The 24086-nt window shown below is 46.3% G+C and overlaps 1 protein-coding gene and 1 pseudogene across 1 annotated transcript; one reads left to right on the top strand and one right to left on the bottom strand.

The window, feature by feature from the left end:
* FAHD2B (fumarylacetoacetate hydrolase domain containing 2B) lies at positions 108-24037 on the top strand. The gene is made up of 8 exons (XM_021087213.1): positions 108-387; positions 16001-16248; positions 17646-17851; positions 21757-21816; positions 22313-22472; positions 23432-23540; positions 23651-23738; positions 23848-24037. Exons 2-3 carry the CDS (start codon positions 16007-16009, stop codon positions 17842-17844), a joined length of 441 nt encoding a protein of 146 aa, XP_020942872.1. The 5' UTR covers positions 108-387; positions 16001-16006; the 3' UTR covers positions 17845-17851; positions 21757-21816; positions 22313-22472; positions 23432-23540; positions 23651-23738; positions 23848-24037.
* LOC110259977 lies at positions 10654-11302 on the bottom strand (annotated as a pseudogene).

The raw sequence follows: 24086 nt of genomic DNA, 5'->3' as shown, positions 1-24086 counted from the left end.
GCGCGGGTTCGGAGTGCGGAGTACGTAGGCGGGGGCGCGCAGAGCTAGCCGGGGGCGCGCACAGCAGAACGGTGGGGGCGGGGTGGCGCGCACAGCCCTTAAGCGGCGGCGCGCACGGGCCGACGGCGGAGGCCACGACGGGGCGGTGACCGCCTCGTCCCCGGAGAGAGCCTCGCGCGCCAGCCTTTTTCCTGCCGCCGCCGCCGCCGCCGCCTCATCCCCGGCCCGGCGGGAGGCGGCGCCGAGGCCTCCGGCCGGGCCTCCCACGCTCCCTGGGCACCGGTCCGCGGCGCGCCTCGCTCCCAGGCCCGCGAGGTCCGAGTGGAGCTTCGTCCCCGAGGCCACGGAAGGGCCCAAGGACCCCGCCAAGCTCCGGCTCCACAGAGGGTGAGCTCGGGCACGGCCAAGGAATGGGCTTCCCAGACCCCGGGACCCCGACCCGCACCCCACCCCGGCTGGCCGGAAACGGGAACCAGCTTCTCTTTGCCAACTGCATCCCAGTGTGTTTTGGCATCCTCTAGACGCCTAGTTCGTGGGATTAAAGGGGAGAACCTTTATCACGTGAATTATGCAATGAGGCGGCGTCCTAGCTGGGGATGCTGTGATCGGCGGCATCATTGATGCCAGTGATCCATGGTTTTCTTCTTTCATCCTTGGCTGAGAAATTGCATTGGTAATTGGGGGCGGTAAGAGGAAGAAAAGGTTCCACTTGGGTGCAAGGAGCATGCAGAGAGGGAGACAGAGACCAGAGAAGAAAGGCCATGTGCAGCTCTTCCTAAATGCACAATTAAGCACGTCTTTGGCGAGTGGGCGGGCTGGGAGGGGATGGTTGGAAATGTCAGGTAGGTTCCAGGGTGCCTTCGGCCTGGAAAAGAGAGGCCTGTTAGAGGTTGAGGCATAAATTTCTGAGGCTGGGAAGATGAACCAAGTCTTCCGAAAGCTGCATGGTTATTTTCCAAGTCTGTAAAGGCAGGAAAGGGCTGGGCACTACGTGGAAACTAGCGCAGCCAGGTTCTGGGAAGACTGTCATAAAGGGTTTTTTTGTCTGAAAGACCCAAAGTCTGGGGCTTGGGGCCATCAGGAGTTGGCGATTGGTCAGTTTTCACTGCCCAAGTGAGGCATGTCTCAGACATTCTTAAAACCTGGCAGTTCCCTTTAGCTCCCGGCTTATTCATTCTTTTCATTGACTGGGTGAAGAAGAAGAGACACAAAGAGAGAAATGGCCTTTCTCTCCCCCCCCCCATTATTATTAGGGCATAGGCCATCCATGTTGGGTCAAAATGGGAATTTGAAGATGGAAAGAAAGTTCTTTCTTTGCGCTTGACCTTCAAGAATAGAATCTGCAGGAGGAAAATTCTCTGCTTCCCTGGAGTTCTTGCAAAAGTGAACAAAGAAAGGGAAGAATTAGTTCACATCCTGGGCAATTTGCAGTTATGTTCAGATGGGTTTCCAGATGCTTGAGAGTATACAATACAAAGGTGAGCCAGAGCCAGGAAGAGAAATGGGGGAGCAAGGTGAATGTAGGACCTCAGAGATGACAGAAACCAAGAGAGTGTTTTCACCTTGCAGGTCTGGAAGACTCTGCACGGGAGTATGTAAAGCTTAATCTTTTTATCATCCGAATATCATATTGCTTTTCATGTTAATACTGCATTCCTAAGAGTAAAGGCAAGCCTGGCTCAGCTGTGCTCCCTGTGTTATTTGAATGAGTTGGATGTTTCTTTTGCCAGCTCACTCTCTTAAATCTGTCATCTCTGTGATCCCATGAGTTTGGCTTGTTTTCACTTGTTCTTTCACGATATGACATTTGGCTAGAATTTGCCAGGGTGTTAAAAGCTTGAAGAAATTTAAAACCCAGCGAACATCTCTCTCATTGAAATGTTTGATCATCTTATATGGGCATCCTTTACCCAGTCTCAAACATATCAAACAGGTATAATAGGATTTGATTATTTTTCCTCCAAAAAATTTTTCATTTTTTGAAGGAACTAAACCAGGCCATCCAGAGATACCTGCCCCCCCCATAAGGTGTGTGTTGAACAAAATACACTTGAATAATCAAAGTAGTTAACTGGTTCCCAAGTATAAAGCAAGTGGTGTTCAGTAAGTTGATCTTCTAACCTTTTATGGTGCTTTTTTTTTTTAAATTGTCTTACGTAGTGATAGGAAGGCCTGAGAGCCTCAGGCAGAAGGCAAATACTGCAAGGAAATGTGAACCAGGCCTCAGAATGTATGGGAAGGAGGCTCTGGACACCTCCCTAGTTATCTGCGCTCTGTGTCCGGTGGAGCGCTCCTTTCTTGCTCACATGGAGATTTTCGGAAGCTTAAAAACTTAAATAGGAGTAGGTACACACATAGTCTTAGAAATGTTTCTTTAACCGTGATAATAATAGGAGCACCTCTCAGGCAGGGGATTGGCAAGTTGAGGACCTGCCCAGAGCAGGGCCTGACAAGTAGCACCCCCTACAGAGGTGTTTGCTGCTCCTTGTTATCACTCATGAGGATCTGTCTTCACCTCTGGTTCCTTCTTCAGCTGGCCAGAGTGAGGAGTGTGTTTTCATTTTGGTAACGAAGGCTTCCCAGTCATTTTGAGATGGTAAATTGTAATGACGATGGCCAAGTAGACGAAGGAGGTTTCTGAACTCAGATGGAGAGAAACTCTTATTATGCATTTCAAACTCACAGGGATTGTCATGAGACCTTTTATATATTGTAAATTCATATGCAGTATTTCATTTTGTTAAGCAGTGATTTAATACTTTTGTTCATTGAGCAACACATCTTAGTTTGAAATCCAAGAGTATGAAAGGGCTGGTTGTAGAGTGTCCCTGTGGCTTTAGCTTGTTGCAGTCTGGTGTCCCTTCTCCAAGGGTTACCAGGTCTGTGTGCCTGACCAGATTGTTTTCATGGCATTTCCTTTAGTGTCTGGATATGGGTTGTTGTTTTTTTCTTTTAGTTGAAGTACAGTTGATTTGCAGTGTTGCATTAGTTTCAGGTGTACAAAGTGATTCAGATATATATAGTAATATATACTATAATATAGTAGTATATATATTATATTCCATTATAGTATGTAATAAACTAAAATGAAAAAGAATCAGGAAAAGAATTCTGATATATATTTATATATATCAGAATATAAATACGTTCTTTTCCTGATTTTTTTCCATTATAGTTTATTAGAAGACTGAATCTAGTTCCCTGTGCTATACAGCAGGTCCTTGTTGTTTATTTTATATATCGCAGTGTGTATCCGTTAATCCCAAACTCCTAATTCATCCCTCCCCCCTTCCTCCTTGGTAACCACAAATTTGTTTTCCGGGCCTGTGAGTCTATTTCTGTCTTGTAAATAAGTTCACTTGTATCCTGTTTTAGATGCCACATGTAAGTGATGCCACATCTTTGTCTCCCTCTGTCCGGCTTACTTCACTTAGTACCATAAGCTCTAGGTCCATCCATGTTGCTGCATGGATATGTTTTGAATGACGGTTTTAAAAACTGAACACTGGACACGTGGTCCTTTCCCCCGGCGGTGCTTGTGTGAGAGGGGTGAGGATCCCGGAGTTTCTGTCTCGGTAAAGGGCTATCGACAGGGCTCTTCATTGGGCCACTGCCTTGCCCTCCTGCTCACCACACACGAGACACACTGGCCTCCTTGCCGCTTCAGGGTTTCTGGGACCTGGACCAGCTTTTTGCCAGGTGGCCGTGTGATGGGTTCCTCCCTGTGATGAGCCTCTTCTCAGTATCATCTCCTCCGTGGTCCCCCCTTCATCCCTTAGCCTTCTTGGTTATTAACTGTGTCAGTGCCTGGTGTGATCCTGCACATGAATGGCTCTTGTTGTTATGGCCCGTCTGCCTCTGTTTGCACCAAGCACCCAGAGAGCAGGGGGGGGTGGTTGCTGTATCCCCAGAGGGGAAACAGCTCCTGGCTTAGAGTAAACCCTAGGTAAACATTGCTGAATGAATGAATGGCCTTTGGGGAGAAGCTGGTTTTTGTTTTTCTAAATCTCTTCTCTCTCTGTCTAGTTGTTCTGTTCATCCCTAGCGTTCAGGGAGCTGAGTGGATGTTAACTCCTCAGCTGCCATTCCTTTCCCAGGGGCCCTGTCTCATTTTATCTCCTTGTAGATTCCGTGTTAATTCCCTTTCTTCAAGCTCATCTCCCCTCCCCCACCCCTGTAAGACATCACTGGAAAGGCCATCCTTTTCTTTCTTTCTCTGTTTTTGTAGAACATGTATTTTTGGTTTTGCATGCATCTCTAATTTACATAAATGGTCCTGTGTCATATAGGCCGTTCCACGGTTGTTGTATTCCCTTTGCACCATGTTTTTGAGATTTATCCGTGTTGGTGTGTGCATAGCAGACCATGTCTAGACCAACTGCTTTTAAAATTTTTTTTTAATTCTGTTTTAAACAGAGTTAAATGGGCTTTTTTTTTTTAACCACAGGATGAGTGAATCATGGAGTCAGAGTAGTATTTGGCAGGGGGAGCCAAACTTCACAAATTCAGAAAGATGGTGCTGGGGAGTTCCTGTCATGGCACTGTGGAAAAGAATCCGACTAGTATCCATGAGGATGCAGGTTCAATCCCTGGCCTCCCCCGAATTCGGAGTGGCTTTCTCTTTATTTTAAAAAAATGGGGCAAAAGTCATGAGTTTTCCAAGGTCAGTCCAAATCCTAATGCTCCAGGAGCTGGTTACCTACAGGTGGGAGGGCTGGCAAAGAGTAGATGGGAACAGTGGATGGTCTTTATTCTCTTTGGACCGCTTTAGGCCTTTATTCAGAGCACAGGCAATTCAGAGCCTGACAGTTTTCCTTCTTAGACTGGAAGAAGGTGGCCGAAGGAGGATGGCTCTCATGTTAAGAGGCCCAGAATCTGCATTTCAACAGGATCCCCTGGGGGTCGTGTGGGCTGGAAGAGCTGGGGAGGACTGGGGGCCTGACCAGCAGCTCTCAGGCCCAGCTGCTCATTGGAATCCTGAGCAGAGCTTTTCACACACACCCAGATTCATCCTCATAGGTTGGCCTTGTCATGGCTCAGGGGTTCTTGGGACCCAGGGCGCTGCTATAGTTTTTAAAAACTGCCCAGGCGGTTCCAGTACACAGGACTGGGAGCCACTGCCCTAAACATGAGGTCCAACAGCGTTAGCAGGTGCATGCGGTCACAGAGCAGAAACGCCATGGCTAATGGACATATGGCTGTTTAGGATTCATAAAAGCCTAGCCTGTCAGACACAGTGGCTCCTGCTGGTTCATTCGCTGGTCTTCAGATACCTAGAGGGTGATAGGATGTGGTGTCTCTGCCTGTGCCTGACCTGATCCGAATGCTGCCTGCTGCTGGTGGCAGTGACCCCACCCGACCCCTCTTTTCACATAAAACTCTTCAGTGGCATCCTTAGCTCACCAGCTCCCCACACTCCAGCCTTGTCTGACCACATCTGCCTGAACTCCTTGCTGGCCAAGCTCAGGAAGCCCCAGCCCCTCGGCCCTGTGTCAGTGACTCAGGGCCTGGGCCTCTGTTCCTGCTGTTCTGCTGCTGGGGCACCTAGAACCCTGCCCCTTGCTGAGTAGGTCACTGTGCCACCCTGCCCGCCCTCTGCCAGTTTGTGGCCCCATGTCCTCTGCCTCATCCCACATCTTGGGTGGAGTCTTGGTGCATGTGGGTTTCTCCATTAGCCTGCTGTCTTCACGTTGTTTCCCTACACCTGCTTTGTGGAATGTGTTAGGACCCCTTTTCATGATGAGCTTGCTAAAGAGTTGTTTTTAGGTAGGTTATTGTGTCCTTCAGAGTGTACACAGGTATGCATCTCCTCGTGTGTGCATGTGTGTGTGTGTTGTAAGTGCAGAGATACTGGTCCTGAGAGGTGAGGTGTTGGAGGGCTTGCTTCTCTGGTGGGCTCAGGCCTCCTCCTGCACTCCCTGGGCTGTAGTGCACCTCTCCCTACCGGCCTCAGGCTGTTTCCACACAACAAACACTAGTCCTGTCCCTGGAACTGACCTCTGATGCCCAGCCCCTTTGGAGTATCTCAGGCAGTGGCACCAGTTGGCTTTGAGGCTCCCTTTCCATCCCCGCTGATCTCCCTGCCACTTAGGTGGCCTCCCAGTCTGGAGATTCCTTTCCTCTTTCAGAGCTCCCTCTCAGGAGTGCTGGTTCCATCCTGATTCCTTTTTTTTTTTTTTTTTTTTTAAATGTTATTCTGTCTTTTTAGGGCTGCACCTGCAGCATATGGAGATTCCCAGGCTAGGGGTAGAGTCAGAGCTGTAGCTGCCAGCCTCCGCCATAGCCACAGCAACACAGGATCTGAGCCATGTCTGCAACCTATACCACAGCTCATGGCAATGCCGGATGCCCAACCCACTGAGTGAGGCCAGGGATCAAACCATCCTCATGGATACTAGTCGGGCTTGTTAACTACTGAGCCACAACAGGAACGCCCATTTTTTAGAAATTTATTGAACTATAGTTGATTTACAATGTTATGATTATTCTTGGTGCACAACAGTGATTCAGTTATACGTATATACACATCCATTCTCTCTCAGATTCTTTTCCCATATTATCACAGAATACTGCATAGAGTTCTCTGTACTATACAGCAGGTCCCCATTGGCCAATCATTCCATATACCTCAGTGTGCATATGTCAGTCCCAAACCCGAGTCCATCCCCACCCCCACAACCTGTCCCCTTTGGTAACTGTAAGTTTTTCAAAGACTGTGGGTCAGTTTCTATTCTGCAAATAAGTTCATTTGTATCCTTTTAAAAGACTACACATGTAAGTGATATCATATGATGTTTATCTTTCACTGTCTAACTTCATTTAGTATGATAATCTCTAGGTCCATCCATGTTGCTGAAAATGGCATCATTTCCTTCTTTTTTATGGCTAAGTAATAGTCCATTGCGTATATGTACACCATTTTTTTTTTCTTTTTTTCTTTTTAGGGCCACCCCTGCAGCATATGGAAGTTCTCAGGCCAGGGGTCAAATCGGAGCTACAGCTACCAGCCTCCACCACAGCCACAGCAAAACAGGATCTGAGCCATGTCTGTGACCTTCACCACAGCTCATAGCAACACCAGATCCCTGACCCGCTGAGGAGATGAGGGGTTGAACCTGCATCCTCATGGGTACTAGTCAGACTGGTTTCTGCTGTACCAGCACGGGAACTCATGTACCATGTCTTCTTTATCCATTCCTCTGTCAATGGACAAATAGTTTGCTTCCATGTCTTGGCTATAGTAAATAGTGCTGCAATGAACACTGGGGTGCATATATCTTTTTGAATTATGGTTTTCTCCAAATAGATGCCCAGGAGTAGGATTGCTGGATCATATGATAGTTCTAATTTTAGTTTTTTTGAGGAACCTTCATACTGTTTTCAATAGTGGTTGTGCCAGTTTGCATTCCCACTAATAGTATAAGAGGGTTCTCTTTTCTCCCCACCCTTTCCAGCATTTATTGTTTATAGACTTTTTGATGATGGCCATTCTGACTGGTGTAAGATGGGAAAGAATGAAGAACACTCTTGAACACCATACACAAAACTAAACTCAAAATACCTAAATATACAACAGACACTAGAAAACTCTTAAGAGCAAGACATAGGCTCTCTGATATAAACTGCCACAATATATTCTCAGATCCACCTCCTAGAGTAATGAAAATAGAAATGAAATAGAGGGGTTCCCATTGTGGCTCAGAAGTATCACCTCTGACTAGTATCCATGAGAATGCGGGTTCGATCCCTGGCCTCTCTCAGTGGGTGAAGTATCTGGCATTGCTGTGAGCTGTGGCGTAGGCTGCAGACAAGGCTCAGATCCTGCATGGCAATGGCTGTGACATAGGCTGGCAGCTGCAGCTCCACGTTGACCCCTCACCTGGGAACTTCCATATGCTGCATGTGTGGCCCTGAAAAGCAAAAACAAATAAACAGAAATAAACAAATGGGACCTAAATAAACGTAAAAGTTTTAAGTAAAGGAAACCCTAACCAAAACGAAAAGAAAACCCATAGAATGAGAGAAAATATTTGCAAATGAAGTGACTGACAAGGGATTCATCTCCAAAATTTATAAACACATCCTGCAGCCCTCCCCCCAAAGAAGCAATCCAGTTAAAAAATGGGGAGTTCCCGTCGTGGCGCAGTGGTTAACGAATCCGACTAGGAACCATGAGGTTGCGGGTTCGGTCCCTGACCTTGCTCAGTGGGTTAACGATCCGGCGTTGCCGTGAACTGTGGTGTAGGTTGCAGACGCGGCTCGGATCCCGCGTTGCTGTGGCTCTGGCGTAGGCCGGTGGCTACAGCTCCGATTCGACCCCTAGCCTGGGAACCTCCATATGCCGCAGGAGCGGCCCAAGAAATAGCAACAACAACAAAAAGACAAAAGACCAAAAAAAAAAAAAAAAAAAAAAATGGGTAGAAGGTCTAAACAGATATTTCTCCAAAGAAGATATACAGTTGGCCAAAATCACATGAAAAGATGCTCAGTGTCATTAATTTCTAGAGACAATCAAAACTACTATGAGTTACCACTTTCCAACAGCCAGAACAGCCATCAAGAGAAAGTTCACACTTTCTCTTTTTCCTTTTGTTCTATGAAATTTGTGGGGGGTTTCTTGCCCTTTTTGGAGGTCGAGGTCCTCTGCCAGCTTTCAGTAGACGTTCTGTGAGAATTGTTCTTGTAGGTTGGTTTTTTAATGAATAGGGGAGCTTCACCTCCTACTCCTCCACCATCTTGATCCTGCCTCTGTGAGTTTATTTTTGCATATGATGTTAGAGGCTGTTTTAATTGATTCTCTTACATGTGGCTGTCCAGTTTTCCCAGCACCACTTATTGAAGAGACTGTCTTTTCTCCATTGTATATTCTTGCCTGCTTTGTCATAGATGATTTGTCCATAGGTGCTTGAGTTTACTTCTGGGCTTTCTGTCCTGTTCTATTCATTGATCTGTATTTCTCATTTTGTGCCAGTACCATGCTGTTTTGATGACTATAGTTTGTAGTGCCATCTGAAGTCAGGGAGCCTGATTCGTACAGCTCCATTTTCCTTTCTCAGGATTTTGCTTTCACTCTTTGTGGTCTTTTGGATTTCCATACAAATGTAAAAATTTTTTTTGTTCTAATTCTGTGGAAAATCCTATTGGTAATTTGTTAGGGATTGTGTTGAATCTGTAGCTTGCCTTGGGTAGTACAGTCATTTTTGATTCTTCTAATCCAAGAGTTTATTTTCCATCTCTTTGTGTCATCTTTGATTTCTTTCATCAGTATCCTGTAGTGTTCCAGAGTACAGGTGTTTTGTCTCTTTAGGTAGGTTTATTCCTAGGCATTTTATTTTCTTCGATGGGATGGTAAATGGGAGTGTTTCCCTACACTATCTTTCTGACCTTTCATTGTTAGTATATAGAAATGCAGTTGATTTCTGTGTATTAATTTTGTATCCTGCAACTTTACCAAATTCATCGATGAGCTCAGTTTTCCAGGAGCATCTTCAGGATTTTCTATGTATGGTATCATATCATCTGCAAACAGTGATAATTTTACTTCTTTCCAGTTTGGATTCCTTTTATTTCTTCTCTGATTGCCATGGCTAGGACTTCCAAAACTATGTTGAATAAAAGTATCAAGAGTGAACAGCCTTGTTGTGTTTCTGATCTTAGCAGAAATTCTTTGAGCTTTTCATCGTTGAGAATGGTTTTAGCTGTGGGTTTGTCATATATGGACTTTATTATGTTGAGATCATTTCCCTTTATGTGCACTTGCTGGTGGTTTTTTTTTTTTTTTTAATCATAAATGGGTGGTGGATTTTGTAAAATCTTTTCCTGCATCTATTGAGATATGATTTTTATTATTCAATTTTCTAATGTATATCACACTGATTTGTGGGTATTGAAAAATGCTTGCATCTTTGGGATAAATCCCACTTGACCATGGCATGGTGTATGATCCTTTTAATGTATGGCTAGGTTTGGTTTGCTCATATTTTGTTGAGGATGTTTACATCTGTGTTTACATCTGTAATTTTTTTTTTGTGGTATCTGTCTGGTTTGGCTATCAGGTGATGGTGGCATCTTTGAGTTTGGCAGTGTTCCTTTCTCTGCAGTGTTTTGGAAGCATTTCAGAAGGATAGGTGTTAACTCTTCTCTAAATGTTTGATAGAATTCACCTGTGAAGCCATGTTTGGACGTGGACTCATGTTTGTTGGAAGTTTGTTAATCACAGTTTCAATTTCAGTACTGTGATGGGTCCATTCATCTTCTCTGTTTCTTCCTGGTTCAGTCTTGGGAGATTATGTCTTTTAGATTGTCCATTTTATTGATTGGCATATAGCTGCTGGTAGTAGTCTCTTAAGATCCTTTGTATTTCTCTTATGTCCGTTGTAAGTTCTCATCTCCTTGTTTGTTCTTTTTGAGCTGTGCCCATGGTGTGTGAAAGTTCTCGGGCCAGGGATCAAATCTGAACTGCAGCTGCAGCCTATGCCTTGGCTGCAGCAACACCAGATCCCTAACCCATTCCTCCGGGCCGGGGATCAAACTGTCACCACCATAGAGACAAGCCAGATCCTTAATCCACTGCATCACAGCAGGGACTCCCATAACTTCTCTTTTTTTATTTCTCATTGTTTTTTTGTTTGTTTGGTTTGTTTTGTTTGTTTGTTTTGCAAGGAGAAGACTGTTGTCTTTATTGCTTTGGGGAAGGGCAGGGCTCAGGCGCTCTTGGTGGGGCGGGCCGCTTCCTCTTCACCATCATTGGCTTCTGGATGCGCAGGATGGCGCTGGCTCTGTGGATGGCAGCCATGCGCAAATCCGGGCAGTACTTGTTCTTTCGGATCATGTGCCGGATGCTGCTGAGTGGCTCCGGTGTTCTTGTTGATGGTGGTCCGCACGTAGGAAGTGTCCAGCTTTCGCTGGCCGGATCTCCGCTTCATCACCACCACGACCCCTTTGCCATCTGCCGCCGACTCCACGCCCACGGTCTTGTGGTGAATCAGCCCGTTGTAGTGGAAGGAGTTGAGGGCCTTCAGGTTATTGGGTTCGGTGCCATACGTCTGCTTGTGCCTCTTGATGAGGAAGCTGGAGCAGTTCCGCACCACCATCCATTGCAGATGCGCGGACATGACGGCAGCTCCTCTCCGTGCAGCGGTCGGAGACGGAAAGAGTATTTCTCGTTGTTTTGAGCCCTCTCCACTTTTTTCTTGAGGAGTCTGGCTAAGGGTTTATCAATTTTGTTGTTCTTTTCCAAGAACCAGCATTTAGTTTCATTGATCTTTTCTATTGTTTTCTTTGATTCTAGTTCATTTATTTCTGCTCTGATCTTTATGATTCCTTTTCTTCTATTTAGTTGTGGATTCGTTTGTTCTTCTTTCTCTAGTTGCTTTAGATGTAAGGTTAGGTTATTTGAGATTTTTCCTGTTTCCTGAAGTAGGCTTGTATTGCCGTAAACTTCCCTTGTAGAACTGCTTTTGCTGCATCCCTTATTTTTGCTTTCACTTTCATTTGTCTCTAGTTTGCTTTCCTAATTGGTTTCTTCCTGAGCCACTGGTTGTTTAGTAGCATGTTTAGTCTCCATGTGTTTGTGATTTTTGCATGTTTTTTTCTTAGAGTTGATTTCAAGTCTTAACCACATTTGGGTCAGAAAAGGTACTTGATAGGATTTCAGCTTTCTTAAATTTACCAAAATTTGGCCCAGAATGTGATCTTTCCTAGAGAATGTTCTGTGTTCTCTTGAGCAGAATGTGTATTCTGCTACTTTTGAATGGTATGTTGTAGAAATATCGATAAAGTCCACCTGGTCTAATGCATCATTGAAGGCCTATGTTTCCTTGTTGATTTTCGGTCTGTAGAGTCTGTCCATCACTGTAAACGAGGTGTTAAAGTCCCCCACTATTATTGCATCATTGTCGATTTCTCCATTTCAAGTTGTTAGCAGTTGCCTTACATATTGAGGTGCTCTTATGTTGGGTGCATATATATTGACAGTTGTTACGTCCTTTTTATGGATTGATACTTTGTTCACTATGTAATGTCCTTCTGTGTTTCTTGTAACCATCTTTATTTGAAAGTCTATTTTGGGAATTCTTGTTGTGGCTCAGCAGTAATGATCCCAACTAGTATTCATGAGGACACAGGTTCGATGCCTGGCCCCTCTTGGTGGATTAAGGATCCAGCATTGCTGTGCACTCTTGTATAGGTTGCAGACACAGCTTGGATCTGGCATGGCTGTGCTGTGGCGTAGGCCGAAAGCTGCAGCTCCAATTCGACCCCTAGTCTGGGAACTTCTATATGCCACATGTGCAGCCCTAAAAAGACCAAAAAAGGGTCTGTTTTGTCTGATGAGTATTGCTACTCCAGTATTTCTTTTGATTTCAGTTTGCATGGGATATTTTCTTCCATCCTCTCACTTTTCAGTTTTCCTTGAACGAAAGTGGGTCTCTTATAAACAGGATCTCTATGGGTCTTTTTTTTGTATCCATTCAGTCAGTCTGTGTCTTTTGGTTGGAGCATTTAGTCCATTTACTTTTAAGGTAATTATTGATATATATGTTCTTACTGCCATCTTGTTAAATTTTTTGGATTTGGTGTTTTGGTCTTTTTTTTTCCCTTTTGTTCTCTTGAGGTTTAATGACTATCTCTTTTTTTTTGGCTTTATAGGTCTGTCTTTGCAGCATTTGGAGGTTCCTAGGCAAGGGGTCAAATTGGAGCTACAGCTGCCAGCCTACACCATAGCCACAGCCATGCCAGATCTGAGCCACATTTTTGACCTACACCATAGTTCATGGTAATGCCAGATCCTTAATCCACTGAGTGAGGCCAGGGATTGAACCCGCATCCTCATGGATGCTAGTTGGGTTTGCTAACTGCTGAGCCACAAAAGGAACTCCTAATAACTATCTTTAGGGTTGTGTTTGGATTGCTTTTGGTTATTTGTGTGTCTATGTATTATAGATTTTTGGTTTGTGGTTACCATGAGGTTTTGATATAGTCTATATATATACATGATTGTTCTAAGTTGCTGGTCTCATAATTGCAAATGCATTACCAGGATCCTGCATTTGTACTCTGCTCACGATTCCCAGTTTTGATATCATATTTGTATGTGGATGATTTCCTACCTTTACTATATGTCAGCCTTTATCAGTGAGCCTTCTCATTTGTATTTTCTTGTTTCTAGTTGTGACCTTTTCTTTTCCACCTAGAGAAGTTCCCTTAGTAATTGTTGTAAAGACAGTTTGGTAGTGCTAAATTCTCTCAAATTTTGTTTGTCTGTAAAGCTTTTGATTTCTCCTTTAACTCTGAATGAGGTGTTCCACTGTGGTACAGTGAGTTGCTGATCTTGCTTGTCTCTGTGCAGGCACCAGTTCAGTCCCCAGCCCAGGTGCAGTGGGTTAAAGATCCAGTATTGCTGCAGCTGGGGCACAGGTTATAGCTCTGGCTTGGATTCAGTCCCTGGCCCAGGAACTTCCATAGGCCATGATTGTGGCCAAAAAAGAAAAGGAAAACATAGAAATCTGAATGAGGCCTTTGCTAGATAGAATGTTTTTGGTTGTGGGTTTTTCTTTCCTTTCATCACCTTACATCATGCCACTCCCTCCTGGCCTCCAGAGTTTCTGCTGATAGTCTTGTGTATTATTTGTTGCTTTTCCCTAGCTGCATTCAATATTTTCTCTTAGTCTTTAATTTGGTCAGTTTGATGAATGCATGTCTTGGGATGTTCCTCCTTGGGTTTAATCTATATGGTATTTGCTGCGCTTTCTGGATTTGTGAGAGTGATTCCTTGCCATGTTTTCAGCTATGAACCCTTCACATATTTTCTCCAGCCCTTTCTCTCTCTCGTCTCCTTCTGGCACCTCTGTAATGTGAATGTTGGTGAGTTTAAAATTCTCCCAGAGTTCTCTTAGATTGACCTCATTTCTTTTCATTCCTTTTATTTATTCTATTCCACCTCAGTAATTTCCACCAGTCTGTCTTCACACTTATTCTTTCTTCTGCCCCCTGTATTCTGCTATTGGTTCCTTCTAGTGAGTTTTTTATTTTGCTTATTGTGTTTTTCATCTCTGCTTGTTTATTCTTTAAATCTTTTATCTCTTTGTTAAATATTTCTTGTAATTTATTTATCTCTGGGTTTTTGCTTTTTTTTTTTTTTTTTCAAGATCTTGGATCCTCCTTACCGTCATTGCTCTGAAGTCCTTACCATGTTGGTTGATATCTCCACTTCACTTGGTTGTTCTTCTGGGGTTTTTTCTTATTACTTCATCTGGCTCATATTTCTTTGCTGTTTTATTTTGTCTAGATTTCTGTGTGGTCTCCTTTTTGTGGGCTACAACCCTTGATTCTTGCTTCTTCTGTCTGCCCTCGTGTGAAGTTGATACAGGGGCTTGTGCTAGGCTTCCTGATGGAAGTGACTGGTGCCTGCCCGCTGTTAGGTGGAGCTGAGTCTTGTTCCTCTAGTGGGTAGGGCTTTGTCTCTGGTTGTGATTAGGGGAGGCTGTGTGTCCAGGGGGGCTCTGGGCAGCCTGTGTGCTGATGTGTGAAGCTGTGTCCCCACCCAGTTTGTTTGGCCTGGGGTTTCTCATCCCTGATGGGTAGGGCCAGATTTTTCCAAAATGGTGGCCTCCAGGGGAACTCATGCTGATGATTATTCCCTGGGACCTCTACCTCCAATGTCCTTCCCCCATGACGAGCCACAGCTTCCTCCTGCTTTCCCAGTAGACCCCCCAAGACTTGTAGGTAGGTCTGACTGAGATTTTTATGGAGGGCCTGATTTGCCCTGGGGCCAAGTGCACAAGAAACCCTGTGTGTGCCCTCCAGGAGCCTCTGTTTCCCCCTATCCTGTGGAGTTCCTGCACTTCAACTCTGCTGGCCTTTGAGACCAGATGCTCCAGGGGCTCCTCCTCCCAGTGCCTGACGTGGGCCTTGGAACTCTCACTCCTGTGGGAGAGCCTCTGCAATACAGTTCTTTTCCAGTTTGTGGGTTGCTCACCTGGCACTTACGGGATTGCTTATATGGTGAAAGCGCCCTTCTTATTGTCTCGATGTGACTGCTTCTATGTCTTTGGGTGTAGGATATCTTTTTTTGGTAGGTTCCAGTCTCTTGTTGCTGGTTGTTCAGCAGTTTGTTGTAAATCTGGTGTTTTTGTGAGGGGAGGTGAACTTGAGTCCTTCCACTTGGCCCTCTTGTCTCTCCCCTCATTTTTGCTCTCTGACCCCACTCTTTTGATTTCTTTTGTCTTTTTAGGGCTGCACTCTCACAGCATATGGAGCTTCCCAGGCTAGGGGTCTAATGAGAGCTGTAGCTGAGGGCCTGCGCAACAGCAACACCAGATCCCAGCCACGTCTGTGACCTACACCACAACTCATGGCAACGCTGGATCTTTAACCCACTGAGTGAGGCCAGAGAGCAAACCTGCAACCTCATGGTTCCTAGTCAGATTTGTTTCCGCTGTGGCATGACAGGAACCCCCATCTCTGACCCCACTCTTAACTAATTTCTAGTCCTGGTCATTTTAGCCGCCAGCTCAGCTCTGCATCACTTCCTCCAGAAACCAGGCAAAGACAGGCCCTTGATCTTCACAGCAGGAGTCCCCTTTGCTGAATGCTACTTAATGGTGTCAGCTGTTGACATCAGCTCCCCGCAGGCAGGACAGCACGGCTGAGTGTGTCTGGCCTACCCGGTTTTCCCCGTACCTCACTGGTACCATGTACAGGCTAAGCTTTCAGAGACACTGGTTGAAGGAAGGCTGCAATTCCTGGGACCTAGATTAGTGGCTGGCATTAAGTAGTTGCTCTTGTAGAAATGTTTCATTACAGGCACTGAATTGAGCAAAAGATCACCCTATAAAGTATACAGGATGAAATAAGTTAAAATCTGGGCCACTTGCCATGTGCTGTGTCAGGAATAGCTGATGGAGTGAAGGGACATGGGCTGTAGCTTGAGGAATTTTGGGAAGCCCACTGATGCTTTTAGGTTCTCTCTGTCCCCTAGAACTCACTTCTGTCTCCATAGGTGCTGATGCTGGTTTGTGGTAGAAGGTTGCTCACAGCTCTGCTGCAGGCTCAGAGGTGGACCTTTCAACCCTCCAGAGACATGAGGCTGGTGCAGTTCCAGGCACCCCACCTGACAGGACCTCATGTGGGCCTGGAGTCAGGGAATGGTGAGGGTGTCATGAACCTCAGTGCCGTTGACCCCACACCGCCCAAGACAGTGTTGGAGTTCCTGGAGCAGGGAGAGGCTGCTGTCTCGGTGGCAAGAAGGTAAGTCGCAGGCAGCGTTTCCCTGCTGTAGCTGCCCTCTTCTGTCTCTCCCGCTGCCCACCCACATGCCTGCCCTGGGAAACAGCCAGCGGGTAGCTCTTTGCAAGGGAGCAGGGTCACCCAGCCTTCCTTTCCCACCTGTTCTCTTAGTGAAGAGCCTTAGAAGTCGCCTATGACAGCATCCTCAGTTCACAGAGGGGGACACTGAGTCCTCAGGCCACACACTTGGAGCCAGAATTCTACTTTGTCATGCTACCTTCCCTGGATGATTAGGTTCCTGCTTGGCTGAGGGGCTGGAATATGGGGTCCTAAGAGGTATCTTGGAAAGCTGGGGGAGAGATTGGACTCAGCTCATTAGAGGAGAGAGGACTGCAAAGAGGTCTTCTTAAAGACCTTTCCTGGAGGAGTTCCCATCATGGCTTAGCAGTAACAAACCCAACTGGTATCCATGAGGTTGTGGGTTCGATCCCTCACCTCACTCAGTGGGGTAAGCATCTGGCATTGCCATGAGTTGTGGTGTAGGTTTCAGATGTGGCTTGATCCCACATTGCTGTGGCTGCAGTGTAGGCCAGCAGCTACAGCTCCAGTTCGACCCTGGGACCTTCCATATGCCTCAGGTGCAGCCCCAAAAAGAAAAAGGAAAATAAAAAAGACAGTTCCTGGTTTTGGGCTAGATTAGGTAGGAAGGTAGGAGTCCCCTCCCAAAAGCCTGGAGCCTTATGGAATCTGGTCTAAAGATGTTGATGAACAGTTCATTAAAAACCACTTTGAGATGTCATTTTCACCTATTAAACTGACAAAAATATACAGTGTTGTTGGACAGCGTTTGCCAGTACAGAGTGTTGGTATTAGTATTTTTCCCTTACTTTCATGTTCTCACAAGATTAGAAACCATTTCCATGGCCCTCATCAAAGAACTGGATGTTCCTCTACTGTGCAGTAATATGCAGCCATACAGAAAAGCAGGTGCTATATACTGTTGTGGCAAGATCTCTAAAATATATATATATTTTTTAAAGGTGTATATAGTGTGCTGTCATTTGCATTAAAAAAGATGGGAGAAGCATGTACCTAGAGTGGCTGTGAAGAGCCAGGCAGGACACAGTGGTTGTCTCCAGGGGTGGAGCAGGGTGACTAGGAGACTGGGTTGAAGAGAGACCTTTCCATTACTCCCATTTGCACCTTTCCAATTCCCGTATGTGGACATGTATTACCTGATGCGGGAGAGGAAATTGACCTTGGCCAAGTCCAAACAGTGCTCTGATGTCAGAGGACAATAGCCCAGCTTGATTTTCCTGCTGACTCTGACTGCTGATCTAGAAAATACATGTTAAAAAGCAGAACTTATAGCTGCTGCAGGATCTGTAGTGCCCCTCTCTCTGCTCTGGTCTCTGCAGAGCCCTGACTGCCCAGTTGCCAGTCCTGCCACAGTCAGAGGTGACGATCCTGGCCCCAGTCACACAGCCAGACAGGGTGGTGTGCGTGGGCATGAACTACATGGACCACTGCAGACAGCAGAACGTGCCGGTGCCCAAGGAGCCCATCATCTTCAGCAAGTTCAGCGGCTTCATCATGGGAGATCGTGCTCCCCCCTGAGAGCCAGGTGAGTCACTGTCTGTCACTGAGCCCATCACATGGGCGCTTAGCATCCAGCCTAAAGGGGCCACCTGTTGCTCAGTAGTGCATGAAACAGAAACTCCAGTAGTGAGACAGCTCTTGGGAACTCCCTTGTAGCGCAGTGGGTTAAGCATCCAGCATTGTTTCTGTAGTGGCTCTGGTCACTGCTGTTTCATGAGTTCGATTCCTGGCCTGGGAATTGTCGTATGCTGCAGGCACAGCCAAAGAAACCACAGCACATTAATTTATATCTTTTCTTGATTACAAAAGTAAAGATGAGGAATAAAATACAGGTAAACATAAAGAAATTAAAGGTCACCCATATTTCCACTGCCCAGGGCTTGCAGCATGAATGGTTTGCTGTATATCTTCCGAGTGTTTTTCTATGCCTCTTTCTGTTTATACTGTGCATATGCCTACCATTTACTTGGGTCTCCATCAAGAATATTTTTCATGTCATTAAATATTCTCCCCAACATTTTTCAGGTTACTGCTTAGTTTTCTGTTATGTCAGGGGCTGTACTTTCTTCAGTAGTCCTCACTTGCTAGATAGGTTGTTTCCAGTTTCTAGCATTTATGAATAATGTTGCAGTGAATATTCTTATAGAAAAGACTTTGCACATCTGTGAATGCATGTTTATTTTCTTTGAATAAAGCCTTATAATTTGGATGTCTTTGTTGAAATATAGGCAGGGTTTCAAAACTTTTGGGCTGTGAACTAAAATGGCCTTCAGGAGAGTTGTAAAAGCAATTTACCTATCTGCTAGCAGTGTTTGTACCTTTGCTAACACTGGCTGGTTTTTCTTTCAAGTTTTTAGTTTAGAAATATTTTGGACATTACAGGAAAGTTGAAAAATAGTACCGTGACTATCCACAGAGACTTCACCTGGATTCACTGTTAACATGTTACCATGTTTGTTTCTTCTCCTTTCTCTCCCTCTTCCTCTTCTTCCCTTGTTTACCATGCTACATACACACTTTGGTGGGGGTGGGGGTGGGGGAAAGAACCTTTACAAATAACTTAACAGATGGGGTTCCCACCCTGGTGCAGCAGAAACAAATCTGACTAGGAACCATGAGGTTGCCAGTTCAATCCCTAGCCTCGCCCAGTGGGTTAAGGATCCAGCGTGGCTGTGGCTGTGGTGTAGGCCAGCAGCTGCAGCTCTGATTCGACCGCTAGCCTGGGAACCTCAATATGCCTTGGGTGCGGCCCTAAAAAGCCAAAAAAAAAAAAAAAAGTTAACAGACATTAAGACAGTTGAGCACTCCACTCATAGAAAGTTCAACATGCATCTCCTAAGAATAAGGACCTGTCCCACATGACCATAATACCCTTATCACAAATAAGAAAATTAACATGTATAATAGCTAATATATAGTCCAATTGGGAATATTACCAATATTTGGGGGGATAGTCCCAGTTTCCCCCAAAGATGACTTTTAATTTAGGTACGGTTTTGCCTTTTGTTTTGAGTCCAGGATCAGTGAGTCACATATTTTATATTCGGTTATGTCTCTTTAGTACATTTTATGTAGAACAGATCCAGACTTTTTCTCAAACGGCCAGTTAGTATTAGGTTTTGAGTGCCAAATAATATTTGTTGCAACAATTGACATTGCAGTGTGAAAGCAGGCATGGCTGATAACATAAAGGAATGAACATGGCTATGTCTCAGGAAAAGTTTATTTACAGAAACAGCAAGCAAGGATTTGGTCTTGGAGCCATACTCTGCTGACCCCTGATCTCAAGCAAACCCCCTGCCTCTTTTTTTTGTTTGTTTGTTTGTTTTTGAGGGCTGCACCTGTGGCCTATGGAAGTTCCCAGGCTAGGGGTTGAGCCTGTGCCACAGCAACATGGGGTCTGAGATGAGTCTTTGACCTACACCACCCCTCATGGCAACGCTGGATCCTTAACCCACTGAGTGAAGCCAGGGATCGAACCCACATCATCGTGGATCCTGGTTGGGCTTGTTACTGCTGAGCCACAACAAGAATTCCCCCGCCCTTATCTTTCATGACAGACTTTTTGAAGATGTCAGGCAAGTTCTCTCGCAGCACGTTTCACATGCTGGATTTGTTTGGTGATTCCTCATGATTCAGGTTAAACATTTTTGTCAAGTTCTACCTAGGTGTCTTAGTCTGTATCCTGGAATGGGTGGTGTATAAACAAGACGTTTAATTCTCAGAATTCTGGAGGCTGGGAAGTCCAAGGTTAAGGCGCCAACAGATTCGGTGCCTGGTGAGAGCCTGCTTCCTGGTCCATAGATGGCTGTCTGTTCATGGTATCCTCACATGGAAGAAGGGAGCTCTCTCAGATCTCTTTTTAGAAAGGCACTAATCTTCTTCATGGGGGCTCTGCCCCATTATCACCTCTCAAATGCCTCCCCTCCTAAACCATCATACTGGGGGTTAGGTTTCAATATCTGAATGAGGGGGTTGGGGGAGACTAACAGTCTAGAGCCACAAGTGTGTACTCATACTCCGTCCAATTGGGAGGCTTGTGTCAGATGGTCCTGATGTTTGATCACTTAGTTTACTTCATGTTCACTAGATCTCTCTCTCTCCCCCCATATATATACATAAATGTATTCACTGTGGTAATTAACACATGTCACTGTGGTAGTTGACAAGCAATTTATAGATCTATGACTATTTTGTTGTTCCACAGTTTTTCTTCCAGGGATCATCTGGTCATCTTTACCTGAATCCATTATTGCTCTAAGGGTTATTAGCAAAGGTGATTTATTTTTCTGTCATGTCTTCTGCCTTTACTAGCCAGTATTCTGCCTCCCTCTTTTTTTTGTTTGTTTTTTTTTTTTGTTGTTGTTGTTTTTGTTTTAGGGCCACACCCACGGCATACAGTGGTGCCCAGCCTAGGGGTCAGATTGGAGCTACAGCTGCCAGCCTACACTACAGCCACAGCAATGCAGGATCCAAGCCACATCTGTGACCTACACCGCAGCTCATGGCAACGCCAGTTCCTTAACCCACTCAGCGAGGCCAGGAATTGAACCCACAATCTCATGGTTCCTAGTCAGTTTCGTTTCTGCTGCACCACAACAGGAACTCTTCACTTTTTTTTTTTTTTTTTTAAACCCCATCCTCTTAGGACTACTGTAAAACTCCTGATTTTAATTTTATCAAGTGTTTCAGTTCATTAGTTCCATTCTTTTTGATACTCAAGGGCCTCAATTTGGCCAGTGGGGGGCTTCAAGTTAGCTGCTATCTGCATCACTCTCTGAACAATTCCTTACTCTGGCCAAGCCATTCCAGGCTCATCTTGTACTCTCTGTCTCAGACTTGAAATGAGCCACTTCCCCAAGAAAGCCAGTTCTTTCAGTGTTACTGATAAAAAGAGCAGTCAGTTTGAAGGGCTACAGTGTGTCTGTTTTATGCTTGCACTCTGCTGTTAAGGAAAAGGGCTGAGTGTGTTTTCCTTTCTGTGGCCACATACATGTATTTCTTTCTGTGACAAGCCTTTGGCCCACGTTTATTTTAGCGTGTTGATCTTCTACTTGTTACTGTGTGAGGAAGTACATTAAAGCACATAGAGCAGTGCCCAGTGCATGGTGGGCTTAGCTGGTCTTCATCATCCTTTTTGGAAGTATCTGGAGCACTCTTGAACACCCTCTCCAGACACATCCTACTCTTCTGCAGTCACAGGGGGAGCTCTGCCTGCCCCAGTGGTGCTGCTGCCACTGCCCGGAGTTTATGGGCGAACACCTGGTACCACCTATGCTCTTCACTCCACCCTGGTTCTTGGTCTTACCGTGTGGGTCAGCAGCCAGCCCTGAGTGTCCAGAGGCCCTGGCCCTGAGGCATGGTGTGTAGCCCCTCAGCACATGACTGGGCCCAGACCTGGGCAGCTCACTGCTCCTTTCCCGCCTATAGGAGGTGGACTGGGAGGTGGAGCTGGCCGTGATCATTGGAAAGAAGGGCAAGCACATCAAGGTGAGGTGGGAAAGGTGGTGCCGGCTGTCCCTGGCATTGGGGAGCGGTTGGCATCTACCAGCTCCTGACACTGCCTTGCTCCTCACCCACCACCTGGGCTAGCTCTGGCCACTAAAGTGGGATGGAGGCTTTAAGATTCTTTGTTAGAGGAGTTCCCGTTGTGGCTCAGTGGTTAACGAATCCGACTAGGAACCATGAGGTTGCGGGTTGGATCCCTGGCCTTGCTCAGTGGGTTCAGGATCCGGCATTGCCATGAGCTGTGGTATAGGTTGCAGACATGGCTCGAATCCCGTGTTGCTGTGGCTCTGGCTTAGGCCGGTGGCTACAGCTCCGATTAGACCCCTAGCCTGGGAATCTCCATATACTGTGGAAGTGGCCCTAGAAAAGGCAAAAAAGACCAAAAAAAAAAAAAGAAAAAGATTCTTTGTTAGAGGGGTTGGTGTCACTGTGATCTAACCTCCAATCTGGTCAAATTCTCTGCCCCCCGCCCCCCCAGGCCACAGACACCATGGCCCATGTGGCTGGCTTCACTGTGGCACATGACGTGAGTGCTTGTGACTGGCAAATGACATGCAATGGAAAGCAGTGGCTGCTGGGAAAAACCTTTGACACCTTCTTCCCCCGGGCCCTGCCTTGGTGACCAAGGACTGTAGCAGGTAGGTCTCTGACAGCCCTCTTGGTGACACCTCTTCTTGCTCTTAAATGGATATATCAGTGAAGAAAAAGCAGCTTTCCAGAAAGTGGGAGTGAGGGATATGGTTCCATGTGGATCCCTCCATCCCCAGTTGCCCTTTTGTTTGAGTCCTTGTAGTAGAGCAAATCTCTCCACCTGGGCCACGAGCTCTCCAGAGGGTCTCCTTCCCTGTCTCCTCACCCCAGAGAGGACCACCACCGGAGAGGGGCTGCTGGGCCTGCATTTACAAATGAATTACAAAGAACAGTGCTCTCTGGATGGCTGGGTCAGGTTTCCTCTAGCTGCCACCATCTAGGAGAGTCTTTCCGTTGGAAGGAAGCAAAGCTGGCCTTCGAGCATTTCAGAAGAATGGCTGTCACAGGTCCTCTGTATCCTGGGCAGTAAGGGAGATGTGAGATCACTCCCAGCCACCATGTAACCAGGCAGTAGCAGCTCCAAGCAGCAAGGGCACGGTGAGAGCCAGGAAGAAAGTATTGTTAAGAGGACAGAGCAGAGCCCTCTGGGTGGGACCATGTCCACGCATCAGTGATGTGGTGTCCCCGGGGGTATGTTTGTGAATGTGTAAAACACACAAGTTACCAGTGTCCATTACCCAGGACACTGTTACAGGTAAGCTTCACTGCCCCTGCTCATGCAGTTACAGATGCCAAGCAAGCTTCTGCTGTGGATGTTTCTTACAGCAAAACCAAGCTGTTCCCCCACCACCCCCAGGAGTCTGGAACATCCCCTCCTCAGCCTGCCCGAGTGACCACTGGCAGATGCTCTGCTCAGTGGTGGTCAGTGTCCACACACACGAAGGGAGCCCAGCAGCCAGCCTCCTCACTAACAAGCCACAGGGCTCCTGTGCTTTCATTCTCTCATTATCAGGAGGGGTTTGAAGGAGAGAAGGGAGAATCCCAGAGTGGTGTTTTTACATTTCAGACCCACCCAACTTAAAGATCTGCTGCCACGGGAATGGGGAGGTGGTCCAGAGCAGCAGTACCAACCAGATGGTGTTTAAGACAGAAGAGCTGATAGCCTGGGTCTCCCGGTAAGTGGAGTGGAGTCCTACCCCAAACACCTACCTGGAGGCTGAACAAGCCCTCCGTGCCTGGCCATGGCCACCTTAGCCCCTGATCTCACTGGACCCTTTTGCCCTAGGTTTGTCACTGTCTGTCCAGGGGACATCATCCTGACTGGGACCCCTGCAGGAGTCGGTGTATTCAGGAAACCTCCTCTCTTCCTCAAGGTAGGTTGGTTAAAGGAGGGAAGGGCGAAGGACCCAGAAGGCCTGGCCGGGCTGGCTCAGGCCTGTGTGTGTCAAAAGACTGACAGCCTCACGGCTCACTCTGTTGCAGAAGGGCGATGAAGTCCAGTGTGAGACTGAGGAACTGGGTGTCATCATCAACAAGGTGGTGTGATGGCCTCTGCTGCCAGCGTGGACTTACGATGAGGTGGGGGCATCTGTTCCCACTGAGCTGAGCACAGGGAGAGGCCTGGTGCTGCCCCTGAGGATGCTTCTTCTTCAATAAACTTTTATTGTCTGTCTGCCTTTAGGGTTTGTTTTGAGGCTGAGACAGGGCAATTCTCACAGGGT

The sequence above is a fragment of the Sus scrofa genome, chromosome 3 (assembly GCF_000003025.6).
Source record: "Sus scrofa isolate TJ Tabasco breed Duroc chromosome 3, Sscrofa11.1, whole genome shotgun sequence".
NCBI classification, from domain to species: Eukaryota; Metazoa; Chordata; class Mammalia; order Artiodactyla; family Suidae; genus Sus; species Sus scrofa.
The sequence above is the reverse complement of the archived record's forward strand: the minus strand, read 5'-3'. Positions and strand labels throughout refer to the sequence as shown.

Coding starts and splice junctions, on each gene's coding strand:
- FAHD2B (XM_021087213.1), top strand. CDS start 16,007: ATGCTGGTTTGTGGTAGAAGGTTGCTCACAGCTCTGCTGCAGGCTCAG. Junction 16,249..17,645: donor GCTGTCTCGGTGGCAAGAAG/GTAAGTCGCAGG, acceptor TGGTCTCTGCAG/AGCCCTGACTGCCCAGTTGC.